Genomic DNA, 21126 nt, shown 5'->3' on the forward strand with positions numbered 1-21126 from the left:
CTGACCAGTTCCCTTCGGAGTTGCATCTGAGCTCCTAGTGTCAGCCAGCCAGCCCCAACCCCACCCTACCTATCAGCTAAGCTTTCAGTTTAGGGAGGAAGGTCGGTTGGGGAAATGGAAGGGAGAGGCAGAGGGAGTAGAAGGTGATACAGGGGGAGAGGGATGGAGGGGAAGGTGGACAAGGAGAAGGGGAGAGGGGATGAGAAGTGGGGGTGGGGTTTGGGGAGTGGGAGTCAGAGGGATGGAGAGAGAGGGCAAGAATCATACCTGGATTCCTCCTTCGTGCCGTCAAACGGATTATCAATACATAAAGCGCGTGAATAAGTGGGCTAAGGGCTCGCCTTGTTTGCAGGCTACAGCCTGCTGGGGCGGTGGGTCAGCTTCTCCCTAGTCCAAGAGGCCAGAGGGGCACTTTGAAGCTGAACTACCCCAGCCCCGGCTCCTGCCCCCTCACCAGAGCCTCAAACAAAGCGGCAGCCTGGGAAGATGGGCGGCAAGCCCCAGCCGCCAGCCCGGGAAAAGGGGCGCAGGTGACAGCAACCCCTGGCAACCGTTGTCCTGGCAACCGTTGGCAGCTGCAGTGACTACTACGTCACCACCCAGCTCCAACCCAGCACAGCGCATTTCCCCTAACTTGTCCTATGCCCATGTCCCCTTACTCAGATGCTGGCCAGGCATGGAGCTGGCAGGAGGAAGGGCAGAGTTTAGTACACTAAGTTATGGGGAACACCTGCCTAAGTTTGTCAAGATTTACTTTAAATCCAAATCTTTTTAGAACACTAGTGAGGTCTACCCTTGCGACAAAAATGTCTGCTATCAGCTACATTTGCCCATGAGGCTGCCAGCCTGTGGCCTAGGGCTTGATCCCCCTGGATACCCATCTAATCCCCACCACTGGATTAAAAGAACACAGCATGTGCCCAATACTTCCCTGGAAATGTCTTAGAGGAGTGCCTCCTCCAGGAAGCCTTCCCAGATAGCCACAGCCCAGCAGGAATCTTTCTCCTGAATTAGCCCCGGGGTCAGAGCTTCCCCCTGGCTTTCCTCCAGAGCTCCCTAGGGGCCAAGAGTGGGTCCTTTCTGTACCCTAGAGTAAGTACCAGTCTGGGGAGGGAGGAGAACAGAGGCAAAGCTTCTGAAAGCCTGCATGTGTGCCAGGCACTCCACTGGGCATTTTGGAAACCATTTCCACCACTCTAAAGGTTAGCCCTGTTGAACCCATCTTACAGATGGAATGATAGAGGCTCCGGCACATGATGTGACCTGTTCAAGGCCACCTAACTGGTAAGTGAGGTGTATGGAATTCAAACCATGATCTCCTCTGAGGCATGAAGACATCAAGACCCAATGTCCATCTGATCCTTGACTAATCCCACCCCCATCCAATGTACATCCAGACTTTATTTGATTACGTCCATTGACAGGGGGCTCACTTCATTTTGAGAGGACACATCTCTTTGACCTCTGAAAAGTCTTTCATAGCCATTGAGTCAACAGGAAGAGGACATCAATGCCATGGGATGGCCTCTGTGTGCCGTACAGAGCCCAGAAGAGGACCAGGGCCGTGGGCGCCCCCACTGGGGCCTTCGGCTCCAGACCAGCAGCTGATCAAGAGCCAGGATGGGGCTGCTCAGATGGCTGAGAAGCCCAGGGTTTCAGAGCCCTTCCCCAGAATAAGCAAGGATCCCCTTGGCAATCACACTCCAAGGGGCTCTGGGATGGTTTCTGGCCGAGGCCATGGGAAAGGCAGCAGGGGCTGGGGTCCTTGGGATGGTGTGCCCCTGCATCCCCATCGTCCCCTCCCCCACTGATGGACCAGAGCCAGGAGGCGGCTATTGTCTCACTGGCGGCCCAGAGCTGTGTCCTATTCAAGCACTATTTTTGGCGCCCAGAGGAAAAGGAAAAGAAAGCAAAGAAAGGAGTTGCTGTTCTCGGTGGAACCTTCGCCCGGAAAGGATTCCAGGGCCTGCTGGGCCAGAGAAGGCGGTCGCTGTGGATCAAAAGATCCTAGGCTTGAAAGGAGCTGGTGGGGGGGCTGTGGTTCAGGGGAGCCAGAGCGAGGGCCACAGATGGGGCACCCCTGGCCTTGTACACACACTTGGTGCTCGCTAACTGCAGCCACACGCAGAGAAAGAGGTCCAGGATCCCCGGTCCCACCCATAGTCACTAAGCACTTGTAATAACAATAAAAACAAAAAAAAACCCTACAGTAGCACATAGCTGGCCATAACCAAGTCTCTGCCGGAAAGATTCTCACTTAACACCCACAACACTCCCGACCAGGATGGAGGTCGGGGACAAAGTGATAAGCCTCATAAATCAGATAACTGATGCTCTGAGAGCGCATGACTGCCGAAATAACAAGCTAGTGACCCCGCTCCATTTCCTCCACCTTGTGTCACCCCCACCCTTCCTTGGTTACACCAACGCCAGTGCGCTGGTCTTTCTCTCCCCAGACACACATCAGGGCCTTTGCACACGCTTTCCCCACAGCATAGGACATTCTTTCTGGGTTCTTTCCCTGACTGGTTCCATCTCAAGACTTTTTTCTTCATTTTTCTTTTAATACTTATTTATTTAACTGTGCCCAGTCTTAGCTGCGGCATGTGGGATCTTTAGCTGCGGCATGCAAACTCTTAGGTGCAGCTTATGAGATCTAGTTCCCCAGCCAGGGATTGAACCCAGGCCCCCTGCATTGGGAGCATGGAGTCTTAGCCACTGGACTATCAGGAAGTCCCCCTTCTCAAGTCTTAATCCAAGTCTCCCCTCTCCTAAAAAGCCTTCCATGTCCACCCAACCAAAACTAACCTCCCCATTCATCTCCTCTCCCATGGCACCTCATGTAATAAGCTTGAAAGCACTTAACATTGTCTGAGATGACCCTGTGATTTGCTTGTTGTCCATTTCTCTGTGTTTGCTCTTTCTTGTCTATCTTGCTCATCACTTGTATCTCTAGTACCTAGTGCTGCAGAGCTTGGTTTGCAGTAGATGCTCAATGACAGCTAGTTAATAAATGGATGAGTGAATGAGACAGAGCTGGGACTCTGACCAGGCCAGGCTGGCTCCGAGCCTGTTTCCAATAGGAGCCAGATCCTGATGCTTAGGGCGGCGGATTCCAGCACTGAGCCGCCTCTGCTCCCCAGTTTCTATCTGAGTTGGGGCATACACACTGCTGCCAGGTGCTTGGCCAGAGAGAGGCTTCCAAGACTGTGCACAGCCTGCGAGCCAGGACAGGACCTGAAACTTCACCTCCCATCCAGAGCCACCTGATGAAGGCTTTTAAGAAGTCCTGTAGTGCACAATGGCAGTGGCAGACTTTATTTTTTTGGGCTCCAAAATCACTGCAGATGGTGACTGCAGCCATGAAATTAAAAGACGCTTACTCCTTGGAAGGAAAGTTATGACCAACCTAGACAACATATTAAAAAGCAGAGACATTACTTTGCCAACAAAGGTCCGTCTAGTCAAGGCTATGGTTTTTCCAATAGCCATGTATGGATGTGAGAGTTGGACTATAAAGCAAGCTGAGCGCCGAATAATTGATGCTTTTGAACTGTTGGAGAAGACTCTTGAGAGTCCCTTGGACTGCAAGGAGATCCAACCAGTCTATCCTAAAGGAGATAAGTCCTGAGTGTTCATTGGAAGGACTGATGTTAAAGCTGAAACTCCAATACTTTGGCCATCTGATGTGAAGAACTGACTCATTTGAAAAGACCCTGATGCTGGGAAAGATTGAAGATGGGAGGAGAAGGGGATGACAGAGGATGAGACGGTTGGATGGCATCACTGACTCAATGGACATGAGTTTGAGTAAACTCCAGGAGTTGGTGATGGACAAAGAGGCCTGGCGTGCTGCAGTCCATGGGATCACAAAGAGTCAGACACGACTGAGCAACTGAACTGAACTGAACTGCAGTGCACAAGCCCGGAAGCCCAAGGCTTTCCTAGACGAGTGGGACCACAGACATACTTTCCCAGGTGCCAGATTATTTGATGTTTGAGATCCTGTCTGAACTGTGATCAAAATTTGAGTTTTCCCTCTACATGGAGACAAAGTAAACACTGCCACACCTTCCACCACCTGTTCCCATGGCCCCGGGATAGAGGGGGCCCAGACATGGGATTTATCAATGAAGGTAGGTCATGCACCCGCTGCTGCAAATGCAAGATCTCCCATCTGGACTCCCCGTGGGCTCCCCAAAGTGAAGCAAGCAGGGGAAATGGTATATGCCCGTGGCTGGGGAGGATCCTGGGGTCTAGGTACCTGGAAGCAGGTGTATCTCCAGGATCAGCCGGCAGACTCGTGATGGAGCTGGGGCAGAGACAGGAACCATGAGGGAGCATGAACCACACAATGTGCACCTGACCTTCCGCAACATACACAGATGCCCTGAGAGGAGTAGGTATTATTAAGCCCATTTTACAACCGGGAAAACTGAGGCTCAGAGAGGAGAAGCTTCTTTCCTGGGGTCACATGGCTGCTAAAACTGAACCCACAGGTAGTTCTATGCACTTCTTCACCTGTGATGCCCCCACTGTCCCACCCCTAGCCCTGGAATCTCCAGGACATGGAGAGGAGTTGCCATCCACTCCAGGGAAGTGGACGTGGGGCCCAAGAGGCTGCACAATGGGTCCAAAGCATTCCAGGCCGGAAGCCAGACCCTCACCCATAGGCTCATGGGGTTTGCAAGCACTCCCATCCTTCCAGGTCATTAGTTACTGCAGCTCCCAACTCTGGTTCCCTAAACCTGGCGGGCGGGGGAGGGGCCAGACTCCCAGATGCACTGACACCCGCTGCAGGGTCTCCTTGGGGAGACACTGGCTGTCCTTTCCACCACAAATGGCAATGTGCACTGCCCCCAGACCCGGCCCTGGTACTGGGACTCCTCTGGGCTTCTAGCCAAGGAGCCAAATAATAGACTCTGCTCATTTGGTCTGGGGTGTGTACCTAGGTGGCAGAGCCCCAGGCAGGCGTGGACAAAGGATAAGTACAGCTTTGAGGAAACTGCACGAGGATTCCTTCTGGCCTTGCCCACTGCCCACAGCTCTCACCGGGTGATGTCACATGCAGGGGTGGGGGTGGGGGAGTGCCACGAGGCCAGGCACACACCTACCAGGTGCAGGTCTGCTGGATGAGGGAGAGCAAGGGGTACCTGATAATTTAGGAGGCGGGTGTCCACCCTTCCCAACTCCTCCATCAGCCCTTCCTTCCTCACGCCCATCCTGTCCCCTGAGGCCCTCTTGCCCTCTGTGCCTCCCATCCAGCTCACTGAGCTGTTAACATGCTGAAGAATTGATGCTTTTGAACTGTGGTGGTAGGGAAGACTCTTGAGAGTCCCTTGGACTGCAAGGATATCAAACCAGTCCATCCTAAAGGAGATCAGTCTTGAATATTCATTGAAAGGACTGATGCTGAAACTCCAATACTTTGGCCACCTGATGCGAAGATTTGACTCATTTGAAAAGACCCTGATGCTGGGAATGATTGAAGGCAGGAGAAGGGGATGACAAAGGATGAGATGGTTGGATGGCATCACCAACTCAATGGACATGAGTTTGACTAAGCTCCAGGAGTTGGTGATGGACAGGGAGGGAAGCCTGGCATACTGCAGTCCATGGGGTCTCAAAGAGTTGGACATGACTGAGCAACTGAACTGAACTGAACTGAGGAGCCTCTGAAGATGTAATGGATGGTTCTAATGGTGGGTGTACTGGCAAGACTATGGAGGGGGCTTTTATATGGAGGCGCCACTTGCCCACCAACATCGCCTGATGCCAGAATGGGCAGAGTCGGAAAAGCTCACGACGGGAAAGAGCCATGAAGAACCCCACATGGTACCTGAGGTCCCCCTACAACTTCCCTGTCAGACTTAAATACCAGCTGGGGCGGGGAACTCACTACCTCAGTTGGGAACATTGTCTGCAGGGCCACGGGCAAAGATCCAGGTTCGGAATCAGGAGACTACTTCTGACCAGCCAGGGGACCTTGGCCTGCTTCCTCATCTGTGAAATGTACAGATTCAAAACTCCAAGGGCAACTGCACCCACGACTGAATGAAGGTCTTTGTAGGCGGTGGAGCTGTATGCACCAGGGGTGGGGGTTGGTTAGGAGTCGCCCAGGGGGGTTGACACACACTCAACTGGTGACAAAGCAGGGGAGCAGTGGGCAGAGGGCGCCAGGCCAAGCATGACTCAGCCGCCCCTTGGGGTTCACCCCTCACACTTGTCACCATTAAGGCAGGTGGGTCTTGGCAGTTGTGCCCCCGCCACAGGGTCAGAAACCAGGATGCCAGCCACAGAGCCACAGCCCTGAGGGCCAGACTCAGCCAGTGACCTCCGCCCTCACTGCCCAGGGGCCAAGGGGACTCAGCTACCCCAGGAGATCAGCCCAGCTCAAACCCAGGTCTCCCCTGCAAGTCTGGGACAGTGGTCAAGTCAGGCAGGCCTTGGGTCTCCAGGGGCAGGAGGGACCCTCATTCTCGGACAGCTCCTCAGGCCAGCAGATCAAGAGGCCATTGGATGAGGGTGTCTGGGGCGGGGGTGGCTCTCTGGGGCCTGGGTCCTTTCCCAGTGACTCACGGGAAGACAGGGCTAATGTTTGCAATAAGCTCACTGCTGCTCCCTCAGAGAAGGGCTTGGTGATGGCCCAGAAGAGTTTCGATGACATCGCTCATGGTGTGCCAGGCTCTATACCCAGTGTTTGAGATTTCTTGGCTCACTTAACCCTCTCAAGGTGCCATTGCTGTTATTTATTGTTGTTGAATCATTAAGTGGTGTCTGACTCTTTCACAACCCTATGGACTATAGCCCACCAGGCTCCTCCATCCATGGGATTTCCCAGGCAAGAATACTGCAGTGGGTTGCCATGCCCTTCTCCAGGGGATCTTTCCAACTCAGGGATCGAACCTGCATCTCCTGCATTGGCAGGTGCATTCTTTACCACTGAGTCACCAGGAGCCCCAAGGTGCCATTACTAGCCTCATTTTGAAGATGACAAAAATAGGCACAGAGAGGCTAATACACCTGTCCAAGTTCACACAGCTGGCCCAGAACAGGGCAACCCTAGAGCCACCCATCTTGTGCTGCCTCCCCCAGGGGGACAGCTGAGCTGGGCGATGGGGAAGCAAAGGTCCAGGACAGCTGGGAATGGGGGTCTACTGTTCAAGGGCCCGTACAGCCTGGGGCTGATTCAGATGATTCCCACAGGGTCTCAATTAGGGATTCAGGTATCCCTCTTCCCATTTGACAGCCTAAGGAACGAGGCTTAGAGAAATTAAGCCACCTGGTCAAGGTCACTTTTCGAGGATGTGAACTCAGTTCTAACTGAACTACCGTGTGACCGAACCTGAAGCCCAAACTTTGAGCAGAGGTTTAGGGAAGACCCATCAAAGCTGCCCACTGTGCCGAGTACATGCTTTGCAGCCATCTCCCCCAAATTCCAGCAACAACCCTGCGGGGGTGGTGGTGTCACCTCCATGCACAGGTGCGAACACTGAGGTCTGGGGAGATTGTGACCTTAGGCAGCAGGATACGAGCCCGAAAGTCCTCTGCGCTCACCCGTGGGCCCAGAGAGCTAAGGGCAGGGCTTCTGGGAGGAGGAAGGCAGAGACCTGGGGACTGGAGGGAGTCAGAGGTGGCCCTGATCTCTCACTGCTGCTCATCTTGGAGGCAGCGTGAGTGGCCCTGAGCCCCGGGAGCCAGGCTGCAGCCATCAGCTGTCTAACCACCAGCCTTTCAGGGGGCCAGAGCTGGGCTGGCTCTCGGACAGAGAGGCCCCCACCCCCAGGCCATCTCTCTCTAATGCAGAAGCCTGTCCACTGGTGCCCGGAAGACCTGCCAGCTCCTCCAGGGCTCAGCTTTTATCTCAGCCTGCCTGGAACTGCCAAGTGCGCCACAAACTGCCTGAGCCAGCGCCAGCCCAAGAGCCCAACTCCCACCACCCTGGCCTCCCCACCAAAACACAAGTCAGGCTATGGTGCTGGGGTGGGGGTGGGTTCCTGCTGATGCCCAGGTAGCTCTTGGTCTCTTGCGGGCTGGGAGGCATGAAGATGTTCCCCCTCAAGCTATTACATGTATCTCTGGGCCTCCGTGCACCCATCTGCCCAAGGGGAATACCATAATAGTAAAGGCCAACATGTGGGACAAGCGCTGGGGTCAGCACTTCACTGCATTAGTCCTTCAGGCTCAAAACAGCCCCTGAAGTAGATACTGTTATGTTTTATCTACCTTTTCCAGATAAGGAAAATGAGGCGCAGACACCCAAGTTCACACAACCCGAAAGGAACAAAGCTTTCCCCAGATAAGTGGCCTTGCCTTCTCCATGGGTTCTGTTGCCCTAAAAGCACATGGGCTTAACAGTGGCAAGGATGGGGTTTAGGACAAGGGCACATGTCCTCTGGCCCCCAGCAGGGAGTCCGGCCTGGCTAAGGAGTCCCCTTCCCACGGAGAGGGGCAGAAGAGTACCGTGGACAAGAACCCAGACTCTGGAGCCCCCAAGATAAGAGGTCAGCCCTGGAGGAGTCTCCTGTGCCTCAGTGCTCTCCTCTCTAAAATGGGCACACCAGGAGCTCGTAGAGTAGGAATAAAGGTGTCTTCAAAACGCTGAGCCTAGGGCCTAGCAGAGTCTGAGGGCAGCGAGGATCCAGGACCATTCTAGTCCAGCTAAGCCCCCAGGGAACCAGAGAGAGTTTGGGGCTTGAGGGGCCTGCAGGGTGTGTGGATATCTCAGCCCACCTGTGCCAGAGCAGGCACCCAGCAGGGGTCAGAAAATGTGTATCTTGTGCTCCTTCCTCCAGCAGCTCCAACCTGACCCCCAAATCTGCAGGGCTCCCCAGGGACCCCAAGAAACTCCTGATGGGTGAGAGAATCAGACTGGCAGAGGGCAAGCCTGGGGAGGCTGGGGCCCAGCCAGGACCCCACCCCACTCGAGAGGCCCCTCGGTACCAGCCCTGCCCTACCCCCACTTGCCATCTGCCTGATCCCTGGGGTCCCGGTCCCCCCAGCTGCTGGGTTTGCTCACGTGATGCCCCAGCTGCTGTGAGTCAGAACACAGAGTCACAGAGCTGCCCCAGGATCAGGCTTGGGGGTGCTGAACCTGCTCTGGCTCTAGGTGGGGCGGCAGCAGTGAGATTTGGGGCTGTGTGGTCACATTTCTCCCACCCCCCAGCAGCCCTGCCCCTGACTCTTCACTCCAGCCCCCGCCACCCACCATGGTCTTGCTGAGGATGAAGTGACCTGGGGCTGGACTCAACCAGAGCACCGTCCACGTACGTGGCCTCCTTCATGGCAGATTCTGCCCTGCCCATCATGCATCTGTCATGTTGGACCTTGCTAGGAAGCCCACCCCCCACTGCACACGGACCTGGCCACAGCTCTGCCACCTCTTTTACCTGTCCTTCTCCTGGACTGGGCGACCACCATCCCCCTCTGTCCCCTCAGCCATGAAGCTGCTCCCTCCAAGCAGGAGCCTTGGGCCTGGGGTAGCCAGACCCTCCCCTCCCCCCTTAACGATCCTGCCCTCCTCATCCAGCTTGGGTGGCAGCTCCCTTCCCCTGTGAGCAGATTGCAACCTGCTGGCCTGGCTACCAAAATGACACATGCCAGCTCTCCAGTACCATCGCCTGCCCCAGTCCCCCCCAGTTGTCATCATTCCCAAACCTTTTCCCACTGCAGTTTCTCAGCCAGGAATGCCACCCCCGCCACCCCATCAGCCCTCCCCCTCTCCCCACCAGCCTCCAAGGCCAGCCTCTATGCCCTCTGCGGAGCCTCCCATTCTCCCAGGTCAGGAAATTCTCTCCTCCTCCGTCAGCAAGTTTATCTCCTTCCTCAGCCTTGGATCCTAATTGTCTTGTTTGTTTGTGTCCCTGACAAGTTGAGGGTGTCCTGCCCAGTGGCCCAGGGAAACACCGAGGCTGGCAACAACAGAGCAGGCTCTCTAGCAGAGCCTCTGCCTCCCTCAGAGCCACGCCCGCCCAGAGTGGTGTCCTTCACAACCTGACCCTCTCGGAGCCAAGTCCAGGATGGGCAGGGCAGCTACTACCCGCCACCCCAACACACACTTCCACTTATCAGCAGGGCCACTGTGCCCAGAGAGAGAGAGGCAAGGCAAGGTGGCCACGGTGATGCTAAGACCAAGGTGGCGGTGCATCTCAGGCCCCTGGGGTCCCCGCAGCAAAAGGGCTCAGGTCTGGTCCCAAGAACTAGTCCTGCCCTGGTCATTGGCAGGGAAGACCCCGCGGGACACCTGTCCTGGGATCTGGGGGACCAACTCAACCCCTGATGGTTCTCACTGACTCCAGACCCTTCTCCCCCACTCAATCCTGAGGAATCAACACTCTGCCCTCAGCGTATCCCCACTGGGGGTGGCGTGGGGCGGGTAGGGCAGGGGCTTGGCTCTGGACCGCCCACACCCCATTTGTCTCATTCAAATGAGTCCTCACTCCTAGAACAGCACCAGGCACACAGTAGGCACTCAATTATTATTTATATAATTAACTTCTCGGGCCCTCTACAGCCACACAGGCTATTCTTCCCCACCCCACTTCGCCCAGGCCAGAGCTGCTCCAAGCAGGATGGTAGTGGTGGCGGCGTGGTAAGGGGTCCCCTGCCTCAACTCATGCCCCCCCAACCCTCCTCAGTAAAATGAGCACCAGCCACCTCTGTGGGGGCCATGGGAGACCCCAACTCCCGTGAAATGGCACCACAGGAAGGAGGCCGGTTGGGAAGGAGGTGGGGAGAGGAACCAGCCGTCCCCCAGGTGGGGAGGCCCTATCAGCTCTTAGCAGATGGGGGCCTGGGGCCTGGCGGTTAGCAAGCGGGGAGCACTTCCCCATCGTCGGCCGCTGGTTCCCAGGATGTTCTGTCTCATTCTGGGTCCCCCGTGTTCAGACCCCCCTGCCCGGTTCATCTCCTCCCAAAGCAGGGCCTGGGCCATGAAGAGCCACGGCACCCCTGGCTCCGTGGGCGGCGGGGGGTCCCCGGACGCAGACCCAGGGCAGCTGCAGGCCAGGCTACCCCTCAAGGGCCCGTGCCCAGACGCTTTGCACTATCCTCTCCTCCCCGCGGCCAGAGGCTGGCTCTCCCTCCCCAGACTTGTTCTGTCATCTCTCACAACCTTGCTTCTCCCATCTGAACGGTGGGGGCAGGAGACAACAGTACCTTCCCGTCCACGGAGCAGCCCCAGGCTTGCCGGACTCAGGGACCCTACCATTCCCAGCCTCAGTTTCCCCCGCTAACAAATGGCTCTGAGAGGTTCCACCCTCTCCGGCTCCACCCCCTTCCGCGGCGTCTGGCTGTCCATCTACCCGCAACTCTCTAGCCCGGCACAGCCCTGCTCATGTGTGGGCTAGAGCCCCGCTCCACCGCCACCCCACCCTCAGCCGCACACACCCCCGTCCCGCCTCCCTCCTGCCGTGAGCCCTTGATCCGGTACCTGGTGATGAGCAGGAGAAGGTCCCGCGTGGGGCCAGGCAGCGGAACAACCTTTCAAGATCCACCTCTGAGGCTGAACCTGCCAGCCGTGGTCCCGCAGTGGCCGCGGGAGCTGGTGCGCGTGGAGACTCCCTCTCCTGAGGCAGGGCAAGGCAGGCAGCCAGTGTGCAGCCGGGGGGAGGCGCCGCGGTGTGTTTGTGGGGGGTGGCGGGGGACACCCCCCTCCTGCCCCAGCTGGGCTCCTCCCTCCTCCAAGCTCGGCCGGGGATGACGGGACCATACGTGAGTCACACGGATTTCTCAGAGGGAGGCCGGGAGGGGGCAGGGCCGAGAGCACCGAGGCGGGGACATTGGGGGATGCCCGTGACTCAGCGCTGGGCAAGGGGGCACCTCGGCCTCACCTCGCCCCCCGCCCCCCATCCAGGTGCCAGGCTTCGTGGACGGATGCTGGTCAGAGATAACTGCCTCCTCGCCCTCCATCTGTTACTTCCCCAAGGCTGTTCTCCCCAAGTTCCCGCAGAGAGGCCAGGGTTACTATGGCAACAGTCTGCCCCGATGCCGCCCCCTCCACCCAGGGCCCGGCAACAACTGCCCCTTCCTGAAAGAAAGGCCGGCCTTCTTGGCAGCAGGCAGGAGCCGGTGAGCTGGTGCTGACCAGCAGAGCGGAAGGGACTCCGGGGAAGGGGTGGGGTGGGGTGGGGTGGGGGGTGGTCAAGCCGCCTGGCATGCGGCCAGCCAGGCCACACGCAACTGGCCACTTGACCTTGACTCTTCCTGAGCCTCAGTTCGTCCTCCCAGCAGAGGGAACCACCTCATGCTCCCCAAGCACTCACAACATTCAGCAGACTCGCGTCCTGGACTCTGAGACCCCAAGGGCTTCTTGAAATGGCCTTCCAGTTTGTCTGCTGGGTCAAAGGGGGAAACTGAGGCCCAGGGGAGGAGCCCTTCCTGGTGGCTCCCAAAGCTCAGAGAGAGAAATTTGGAAATGCGCTGCTGCCCCCTTTCGCTTTCTGGCCACTGGCCTCTGTCAGCAGTTTCCTCTCACGGTTAACCTTCACGGCCACCCTGGGAGTCAGGAAACTTCAGACGGCCCATGCTCCCCCACTGTGGAGGGCAGGGAACCCCTCATCTTCCCTCATCGCTCCAATGTGAACCGAGGATTTCCAAGTCACAGATGCTGGAAGGATTTCATAGCCTAATGAGGGCAAGTGATGACAGCAACAATAACAACAGTAATAATAATAATTAATAATAAGAATTATATGTACTGACCATTTACTACATTCCAGACTCTTCCCTGGCGCCATAGCCATGGCACCATGGGAAAACTCGTTGCTCAGACCAGCGCCTGACACTTGACGAGCCCTCAGTCAGTATTCGCCATGAATATGCTGAATCAGAAGGAAGAGCTAGGAAGCCCAGAGAAGGGAATTAACTTGCACAAGATCACACAGCTGGGAAGTGGCAGAGGTGGGACAGGACCCCAGATAGTCTGGCTCCACAGCCAGCTGTCCTAACTGCTCATGAACATAGACTCCCCAGGCCTCTGGAGCGAACCCTGGATACCACGGATGCCCAGGGCCCTAAGGTCCCTTCTCTCTCGCAGGGATCTGCAGAAGGGCCTGGAAAAGTCACCTGCTGCAGCATGAATGGAAGCTTTTCAGGCAGCCCAGGAGGCCAGGGGCTGCTGCTGGTGAAGTCCGTCCCTCACCTGCTTGTATAAATCAAGCTGCAGGGAAGAGGAAGGGCAATAAAGCTACATAGCGGGGTACAAGGAAGCCCCCGGGCCTGAGCTTCTGGAAAGCAGCACTGTGCTCTCCAAGCGGTCAGACCGCTGATCAGGCTGTGCCCCTGCCCGGGAGAGGTGGGCACTGGGTCTACATCCAGTCAGCTGCTCCCTGCCAGGGCTGCAGTGAGCACTGCCTCATGGCCAGGGCAGGAGGGGCCGGTCCACATTGGAGACCAAGAAACAAGGGGTGAAGATGTTCTTCCTCATCAGAAAAACAACAGGGAGGCAAGGACCCAGGAAAAGGATCAAGGATTCCTTAAATTCATGTCTTTGGGCAAATCATCACTGCTAAGGTTCAGTTCCCCCAAGGTCTGTCCTTCAGGGCCAGGCCAGATGGTCACTGGAGCAGCCTCAGCTGCTCTCTGGGATCCAGGCCGGCCAGCCACCAGCCACACACACACCCACACCCACCCACACCCACACCCACACCCACCCACACCCACACCCACCCACACACACCCACACCCACACCCACACCCACACACACACACCCACACCCACCCACACACACCCACACCCACACCCACACCCACCCACCCACCCACCCACCCACCCACACACACACACACACCCACACACCCACACCCACACCCACACACACACACACACACACACACACACACACACACACACACACACGGTGCTGGCTAGCAGGGCACAGATGAAGGGTCAGCGGCGCCACTGCAGTTGGCCGGGACTTGCTGAGCTGGATGTCCAGGCAAGAGACGCAGAAGCCTGGAGCTAACTGCCACCCTGGCCACATAGGAAAGGCCCTAGACGGTGGCCTGGACGGGCAGGGTCTGCTCACCAGGCTCTGCCTGCTCTCTCCTGCTCAGAGACCTACTATGTGCTGGGTACTGTGCCAGGCTCCAGGGGTTGGGGGACAAGCCTGGCTCACATTGTAGCAACACTGGGGAGTCAGTTATCAGCCACAGAGCCCCAGGAGGCTCTGGGAGTCGGAGAAGAGAAACCAAATAAATTATTATTAATCACAGCACTACCTCTTACTGGGCTTCCCAAGTGGCGCTAGCAGGAAAGAACCTGCCTGCCAATGCAGGAGACACAACAGACACAGGTTCAATCCCTGGGTAGGGAAGATCCCCTGGAGGAGGAAACAGCAGCCCACTCCTGTATTCTTGTCTGGAAAATCCCTATGGACAGAGGAACCTGGTGGGCTACAGTCTATAGGGTCGCAAAGAGTCAGACACGACTAAGGCGACTTAGCACGCATGCTACCTCTTATTAGTACTACTATCGGGACTAATCACCAAGGCTGTGTCCATAGGCTCTGTGTAAAATGCTCAGCTCTATCTGAGTTCTTGTTGTATCCTCCACCCTGTGGGCTGGTCGTGCTGGTATTTCAGAGACACAAATGGTCTGTGTCTAGGTCTCCAGACCCATGGGCTCCAACCAAGCACCTGCCAGGCACCAGGCTCCTGCTAGGTTCATCACATTCATCATCTCCCTTGTGTCTCAGGACAGTTGTTATCCTGCTCCATTGAAGAGGCACAAGGCTCAGAGAAAGTGAGGGTCACAGCCAGGGTTTAAACCAGGGTTGTCGGCCCTTGAGACCAGCTGGCTCTCCAAGAATCCATTTCAATGAACAGAGACCATCAGGAAGGACTTTCTGGGCAGAGGGGACAGCATCTACAGAGAGGGGAGAAGCGGGACATGGGAGGCATCCTTGGAAAGAAGTAGGATCTAATTAGTGGGTGAGGGCAAGTTCTGGAAGATTCTGAAAGCAGGGAGTTTGCTTCTGAAGGGGTTTCATCAAAGGTGCTGAGAAGCCAGGGAAGGAATTTCTTGTCACCAGCACTCAAAAGGCGGTCCATAGACCTATAGCATAACCAGAGAAGACGTTAGAAATCCAGCATCTCAGGTGTGCCCCAGATCTGCCGAATCAGAATATGTATTTAAACAAAATCCCAGGTAGTTCCAGCATTTATTCAAGCAGGAGAAACCTTGGTCTGCTCTAGGAGCTGCACCAGCAGTGAGGGGATGGGATATGGAAGGGAGGCCAGAGCCCCGCTGGGGCTTTAGAGATGGAAGCAGGTGGGAGGCTAGGGGAGGCTAGAGACTTTGGTCCGAGAAATGAGAAGCAGAGGCTGGGACCCCCACTCCACATGTGAGAGGGGATATGGTGTTGTAGACTGCCCTGAAATGCAGGGGGCATGGGACGGACTGCAGATCTGGGTGACAGGGAAGAGGCTGCCTATGGGCACAGCAGAATGGGGGTATCCTTGTGATATAGTGGGGGAACCTTCCAAAAGGTCACTGAAAACACATAGCTAGGGTTCAGGGTTGAAGGCTGGAGTCTCCCAGGGCCAGGGAAGGTCATGAACATTACTAGCTGGTGATAGTGGCCAGAGATGGGGTGGAGAGTGCAGAAAGTTGCAGAAAAGGGCTTCACCTGAAGGGACGGAGGAGAGGTGGTAATGCTACTGCCGAGAGGCTGGGCTCAGACTCTGGGCTCAGACCAACGGGCTTCTGCTCCCAGCTCTGGCAGCCTAGGGACCCAGGCAGCATCTCTCTAGCCATCCACCATCTGTGCAGATAGTAACAGCACCATCAATAGTAATAAATGAGGCCACACACATCAAGCTCCTGGCCCAGCCTGGCACAAACGTGAACTCTGATATATTTGCAAGGGCTTTGCCGTTCAGAGAAGCCTGCCCAGGAGACAGAGGTGGGGCTGTCAGGGTGGTGGGAGGATGTGTGGTCCCCAGTACAGGTGGGGGGATGGGACATTCATGGTGGTCACAGTGGCAGAGGCTTGGGCAAGTAGGAGGGTGTACAGCAGGGCTTCTGCCTGGAGGCCTCACCCTTTCCTGACGCTAACCCTTCAGCCTGGGCAGCCTTGCAACAGTGGAGCACTGTGCCCACTGTCAGGAAGGTCACCACTGACTGTGTATGGGTGGGTTCTTATTGGACAAGAATTGTTCAAGTTCAGGCTTCTCCCCCTTGCAAGTTGAGTGTCCTTGAAAATAACTGAGCACCATGCCTGGCACACAGTAGGTGCTCGACAAATGTTGGCCAATGTCATGATTATCATCAAGTCAACGCAAATGCCACAGGCCCACACTCCAACGTTCGCAAAGCCCTTTCATGTCCAGTGTCTCCCCTACAAACAGCGATGACTGTTCCAACTTGACAGAGATGAAGACTGAGGCTCAGAGAGAGAATTTTCCCAAAGACTCACAGCGCATCCGCATGAGAGACAGGATTCGAACCCTGATCCTGACTCAGACTACGTACTTGGTGGCTGATGCTCCCAGCCACCTCCCTGTTCATTCCCGTGGGAAAGCTTCCTGGCCACAGGCGTGGGGGCAGCCACAGTCCCATGATAACACCATCACAGCCACCCCAGGGCGCAGGGGGTTGGCACAGGCCATGTGACTCAGCCGCCCTCACAAAGGGAGCTGTGTGCCCGGTGCTTTAGGGCTGCCTCTGCCACCCATCCCCCAGCCGGAGGAGGAGCAGGGAGCCTGACAAATCCAAGACGCAGGAGAGCTAGAGGCACCTTCAGCCAATGGGACAAGTTTAATGGGATTCAAGTCCAGACTTGGGGTGCAAGAGGCTGGTGCCAGCTCCAGTGGTGGAATGAAGGGCAGAGGCCACCCAGGTCCAAGCTGGCTTTCTGAGGCCTTATTTGGAGGGCCAAGGACAGACTCAACCCCACTGGCTCCTCCTGGGGCACCAGGTAGGTGCCCCACCCATGTTTACCTTCATCAGGTTTCAAAAGCACTGGGGCTTGTGGTCTGGGGAAAAAGACACTCCCTGGATACCAGTCGCTGGGCTCCTGTGTCCACAGCTGTGTCCCCAGCACTGACCTCTCACCACCCCTTGCCCCCTGAAGGCTTCAGACTCAGAGCCCATGTGCCCCTATTGAGCTCTCCCTGTGTACCAAGCAAGGGACTTGTGTTTTTTCCCACAGTCCTGCCAAGGAAGTCTTGCCCCTTTTGCTGAAGGGAGAGATGGAGGCTCAGAGAGGGAGGGCACCCAGCCCAAGGTCACATAGGATCCAACTTCAAGGCCGGCGTCTTCCTTCAATACCCTCTTCCTGTTTCCAGTGGCATCTTGACCATATGCCAACAAGAAGTGTCCTTGGACCTGCCCCAGTCAGACAAACAGATACCGGCACCCCTCTCCCCCACCCGCCATCTCCCACAGTTGCCCTATTCCTGCCTAGACACATTATGCAGGGCCTTAGACAAAGTTCAGGTTGGCTGGGCCTCCCCGGACCACCCTGCTGACCTTCCCCGGAGGCAGGCACGCCTGGGTGACCAGCTACCTAAGACAGAAGGTAGACAGGGCGGCCACCCCATCTCCCTGGGCATGACGGAATGTCTGACCTCAGACCAGCCCCCCAAGTACACGTGGCAGGAAGGTTGGATCCGGCCAGAGCAGGCCTGGAAGGCCATTCTGACCACATTCCTGCCTCCAGAAGCCCCTGAAGCCAGGGCAAAGGCAGGCCCAGCAAACAGGGGCCGCAAGCCCTCTCCACCACCCCACTCCCAGGCCACCAGCCTGAACCTCCCTTGCTGCAGGAAGTAGGTGCAGGGCGGGGCACCCAGGGGCCTGGGGTCCTCAGGTGAGACCCTATGCTGTCTTTACGTATCAGGCACCCCTTTGCAGCCCAGGGTTTTGGAGCTGGTGAGCTGGGTGCAGCCTTCCTCCGGGGTTGGCGGGGCTGACATCTGGGAGAACTGCTCTTCCCAAGGGGACCTCTGGTGCTCTGCTCTGAGGCAGGCTTGCCTGGGGGAGACCCGCTGGTTGCTGCTGTTCAGTCCCTAAGTCGTGTCTGATTCTTTGCAACCCCACGGACTGCAGGATGCCAGGCTCCCCTGTCCTCCACTATCTCCCAGAGTTTGTTCAGATTCGTGTCCATTGAGCCAGTGATACCATTCAGCCACCTCATCCTCTGCCACCGCTTTCTCCATTTTCCTTCAATCTTCCCCATCATCAGGGTCTTTTCCAATGAGTGAACTCTTCGCCTGCTGATTAGGAGGCTCCCTACTGCCCCTCTCCCACCTAAATTCCTCCCAGCACTGCTCCCAAAGTCCTCCAATCAGCACAGCCTGGGACCTGGCATCCAACTGTCCAGATCTGAGCTTCTGAGCCTCAGTGTTCACAGGTGTAAAATGGGTCTGCGCAGGCTTGTCTGAGGCCAGGGCTTCCAGGGAACGCAGTCACAGTTGCTCTCACTATTCCAGGCTCTCTTTTCAAGGAAAATTTGCCCTTTAGGAGGAGCGAAAGAGGCTTCTCCCTCCTCCATAGGAGCCTCCCTTCCTGGACAAGAGACCCAGGCCAGCCACCCTAGCTGCCACTGATGTCTCGATGGTTGTGCTTCTTTGATCAGTGCTCACCCCCAGCCCTGGCCTGGGAGGTTTGGGTGGCAGCTGCTCAGACACCCAAGACTTGGGCCAGGTGTCTCTGGTCAGGGATGAGGCATTGCCACTCCTGAGTCACAGGAGGCAAAACAGGCCCAGAGAGGTTGAGCGACTACCCGCCAGGTGGCACAGCAGTGGGCAAAGACAGCAGATCTTGCTTCATCGTGGGGTAACAAGGTGTCATCTTGCCTGACTGCCACAGGCTCCCCAGGGCTCAGGCTCTCAACTTTGATCTCCCCATGCAGCCAGTGCCACACCGCCAGCAAGATGCACACACACACACGCACACGCACACACACGCACACGCACCAGCGTAGGCTTCCCAGGTGGCGCTAGTGGTAAAGAATCTGGTTTCCAGTGCCGGAGACCCAGGAATCACAGGTTGGCTCCCTGGGTCAGGAAGATCCCCTGAGGTAGGAAATGGCAACCCACTCCAGTATTCTTGTCTAGAAAAACCCTTGGAGAGAGGAGTCTGGTGGGCTAGAGTCCATGGGGTCACAAAGAGTCAGACACGACTGAGTGTGCACGCACAGACCCACACAGAGCTGTGTGGGAGGTGTTGGCTGCAGGAGATGCACCCGGGAGCCATAAAGAGGGTGCCTCAGAGTCCTTACCTGGACCCCGGGGCTACCGTCACTCCTCTTTTGATAAATAATGAGGCAGGTGTACTTTGCGGAAAGGCCATCCTCACCCCGGGAGAGGCCCCCAGCACCTCCCAGAAGCACCACTTCCCGCCTGCGCCTCTGCCCTGGCAGCCAGGGCGCCCCCAGGGCCTCCCCATAAGTGCTGGGGCGCAGATGGTTCAGGAGGCGTAATGGGGCGATGATGACAGACTCTCAATAGCAGGGGTGGCCTAATTAACAGAGGGAACATGGGGAGCCCCTTCTGCTTCCCACACGTCCCAGGGAGCCAAGCTCGTGGGGGCAGAGCTGGCTGGGCGCCGGGCCCCCTCCCGGCTCCAGCCCCCCACCTCCGTCTGGCTGCAGTGTGGGGCCAGGAGACTGGGTGTGTGTGGGTGGAGGTGGGGCTGGAGACGTCTGCTCCCATCTTTGTTTTCAGATCTCTGCTCCTGCCACCTCCCTAGAGGTAGATAGGGAACCAGCCCAGAGATGGCAGGCTGCCATAGTTTCCACAGGAGGCACTGGTGGGACCAGCCCTTTGCTCCAGGCTGGCTCCCCCGTCCTGGGCCACTCTCTATGGGCTCATCACAGGGGCCTGGGCCAGGGTGGGTCCAAGGCCATTTGGGGAACATTTTGCCTTTCGCCTCCTGTCTCTGACAGCCAAGGTGGGACGGGACACGCTGCCAGGTGAGGGGTCTGGGGAGCGGCGGGAAGGACCCTGTGCTGGCCAGAGGGGCAGGCACACCCCCAGGCCTGCACCCTGTCCGGTCTCACCCAGGGAGACCGCCTTCCCCCGCCTTGTGAAAAGTCAGACAACCTGGGCCAACCAGCTCCCAAACCGGTTTCCCGTGAGATCCCTGGTGGAAGTAGGCTCTGGGTGCTGGGTGCCTGCCTCCTGCCTCCCCATCCAAGCACCGAGGTTTGCAGCTTCCCCTTGGCCCCCCACCTTCCGCAATCTCCCTGGCTGAGCCCAGGGAGCACACCGCGCCTGCCAGCTTCCCCGATGACCAGCACGCAAGCACGGCCAAACCCCCTTCAGAGCCCCGAGGGGCAACCCTGGGACCGCCAGGACTTTCACGTCAGCCTGGAATCCTGAGTCCTTGTCGGGCCGCACACCTGCCTTCAGGCGTGAAGCTAGACCTGGAGTCAGCCAAGGTCAAGTGAGCCGGGCTGGAAGGCATGCTCCCCCAGCCCCTCTGCCCCAAGCAGCCGCTTCTTACCTCGGGTCTGGGCAGGCCCCTGGCCGGACTCTGTGCAACTTCCTCCCGTCCACCTTCTCCCAGGGCGCCCAGGCACCCAGCCGGAGCTTGTCTGGGCAGGCGGGCCCAGGTATGGCTCCGCCCGCGTGCATGTCTCTTCCCATTTCCGGTGGCCCCACGGCTCCTGCCTCCCTCTCTCATTCCTGGGTTTTCCTGCAGGGGCTGACTTGGACTCTTGGGTGCTGAAGGCTCCCCGGCCCTCACCTCAGCCCTTAATGGGCTTTCAGCACCTCTATCCGGGGCCTCCTGGGTTGTGGCCCTCCAGGGGTCCCTGAATGTCTCTGAGTCTCAGCGCCCCCTTCCCCAGGGCTGGTGGGCATCACTGCCCCCATCACCGTATGTAATGACCAGCTCTGCAAGCTCCTGCCTGCCTCCTCTCTGAGCTCAGACCCCACCTGAATCCTGGGCCCAGACTCACCTGCCTGCAATAGGAACAAGCCAACAGCCTGCAGCTGGCTGGAGACAGGAGGCGAGGGTGGGGCTCTGGGGCATGGGGACTGGGGGTGTGGTCCCTGCTGTCAGAATGTTCAGCCTCGTGTGGGGCACAAAGGGGAGCTGACACAGAAGAAGGATGGGGGGCAAGAATGGGAGGGATTGTGGGCATCTGCCCCAGCTTTCCCGGGGTACAGTGGGGGAGT

The 21126-nt window shown here is 57.3% G+C and overlaps 1 protein-coding gene across 5 annotated transcripts in view; it reads right to left on the minus strand.

The window, feature by feature from the left end:
• The window catches only part of ADGRG1 (adhesion G protein-coupled receptor G1), a 44858-nt gene extending 24274 nt beyond the window's left edge, over window positions 1-20584 (minus strand). Inside the window, exon 1 of one of the 5 annotated variants that reach the window (XM_043436610.1) lies at window positions 20450-20584. Coding sequence is in view for 1 of the 5 variants with exons in the window: in XM_043436609.1 (XP_043292544.1) it covers window positions 11432-11710 (279 nt within the window). In the remaining 4 variants the exon portion in view is untranslated. Of the gene's footprint in view, window positions 1-267; window positions 465-11157; window positions 11201-11431; window positions 11948-20449 lie in introns of those variants that run through there. The other 4 variants (XM_043436609.1, XM_043436612.1, XM_043436613.1 and 1 more) reach the window with 4 other exon arrangements.
• Between the last annotated feature and the right edge of the window lie 542 nt (window positions 20585-21126).

This window comes from Cervus canadensis, chromosome 18 (genome assembly GCF_019320065.1).
Source record: "Cervus canadensis isolate Bull #8, Minnesota chromosome 18, ASM1932006v1, whole genome shotgun sequence".
Classification (NCBI taxonomy): domain Eukaryota; kingdom Metazoa; phylum Chordata; class Mammalia; order Artiodactyla; family Cervidae; genus Cervus; species Cervus canadensis.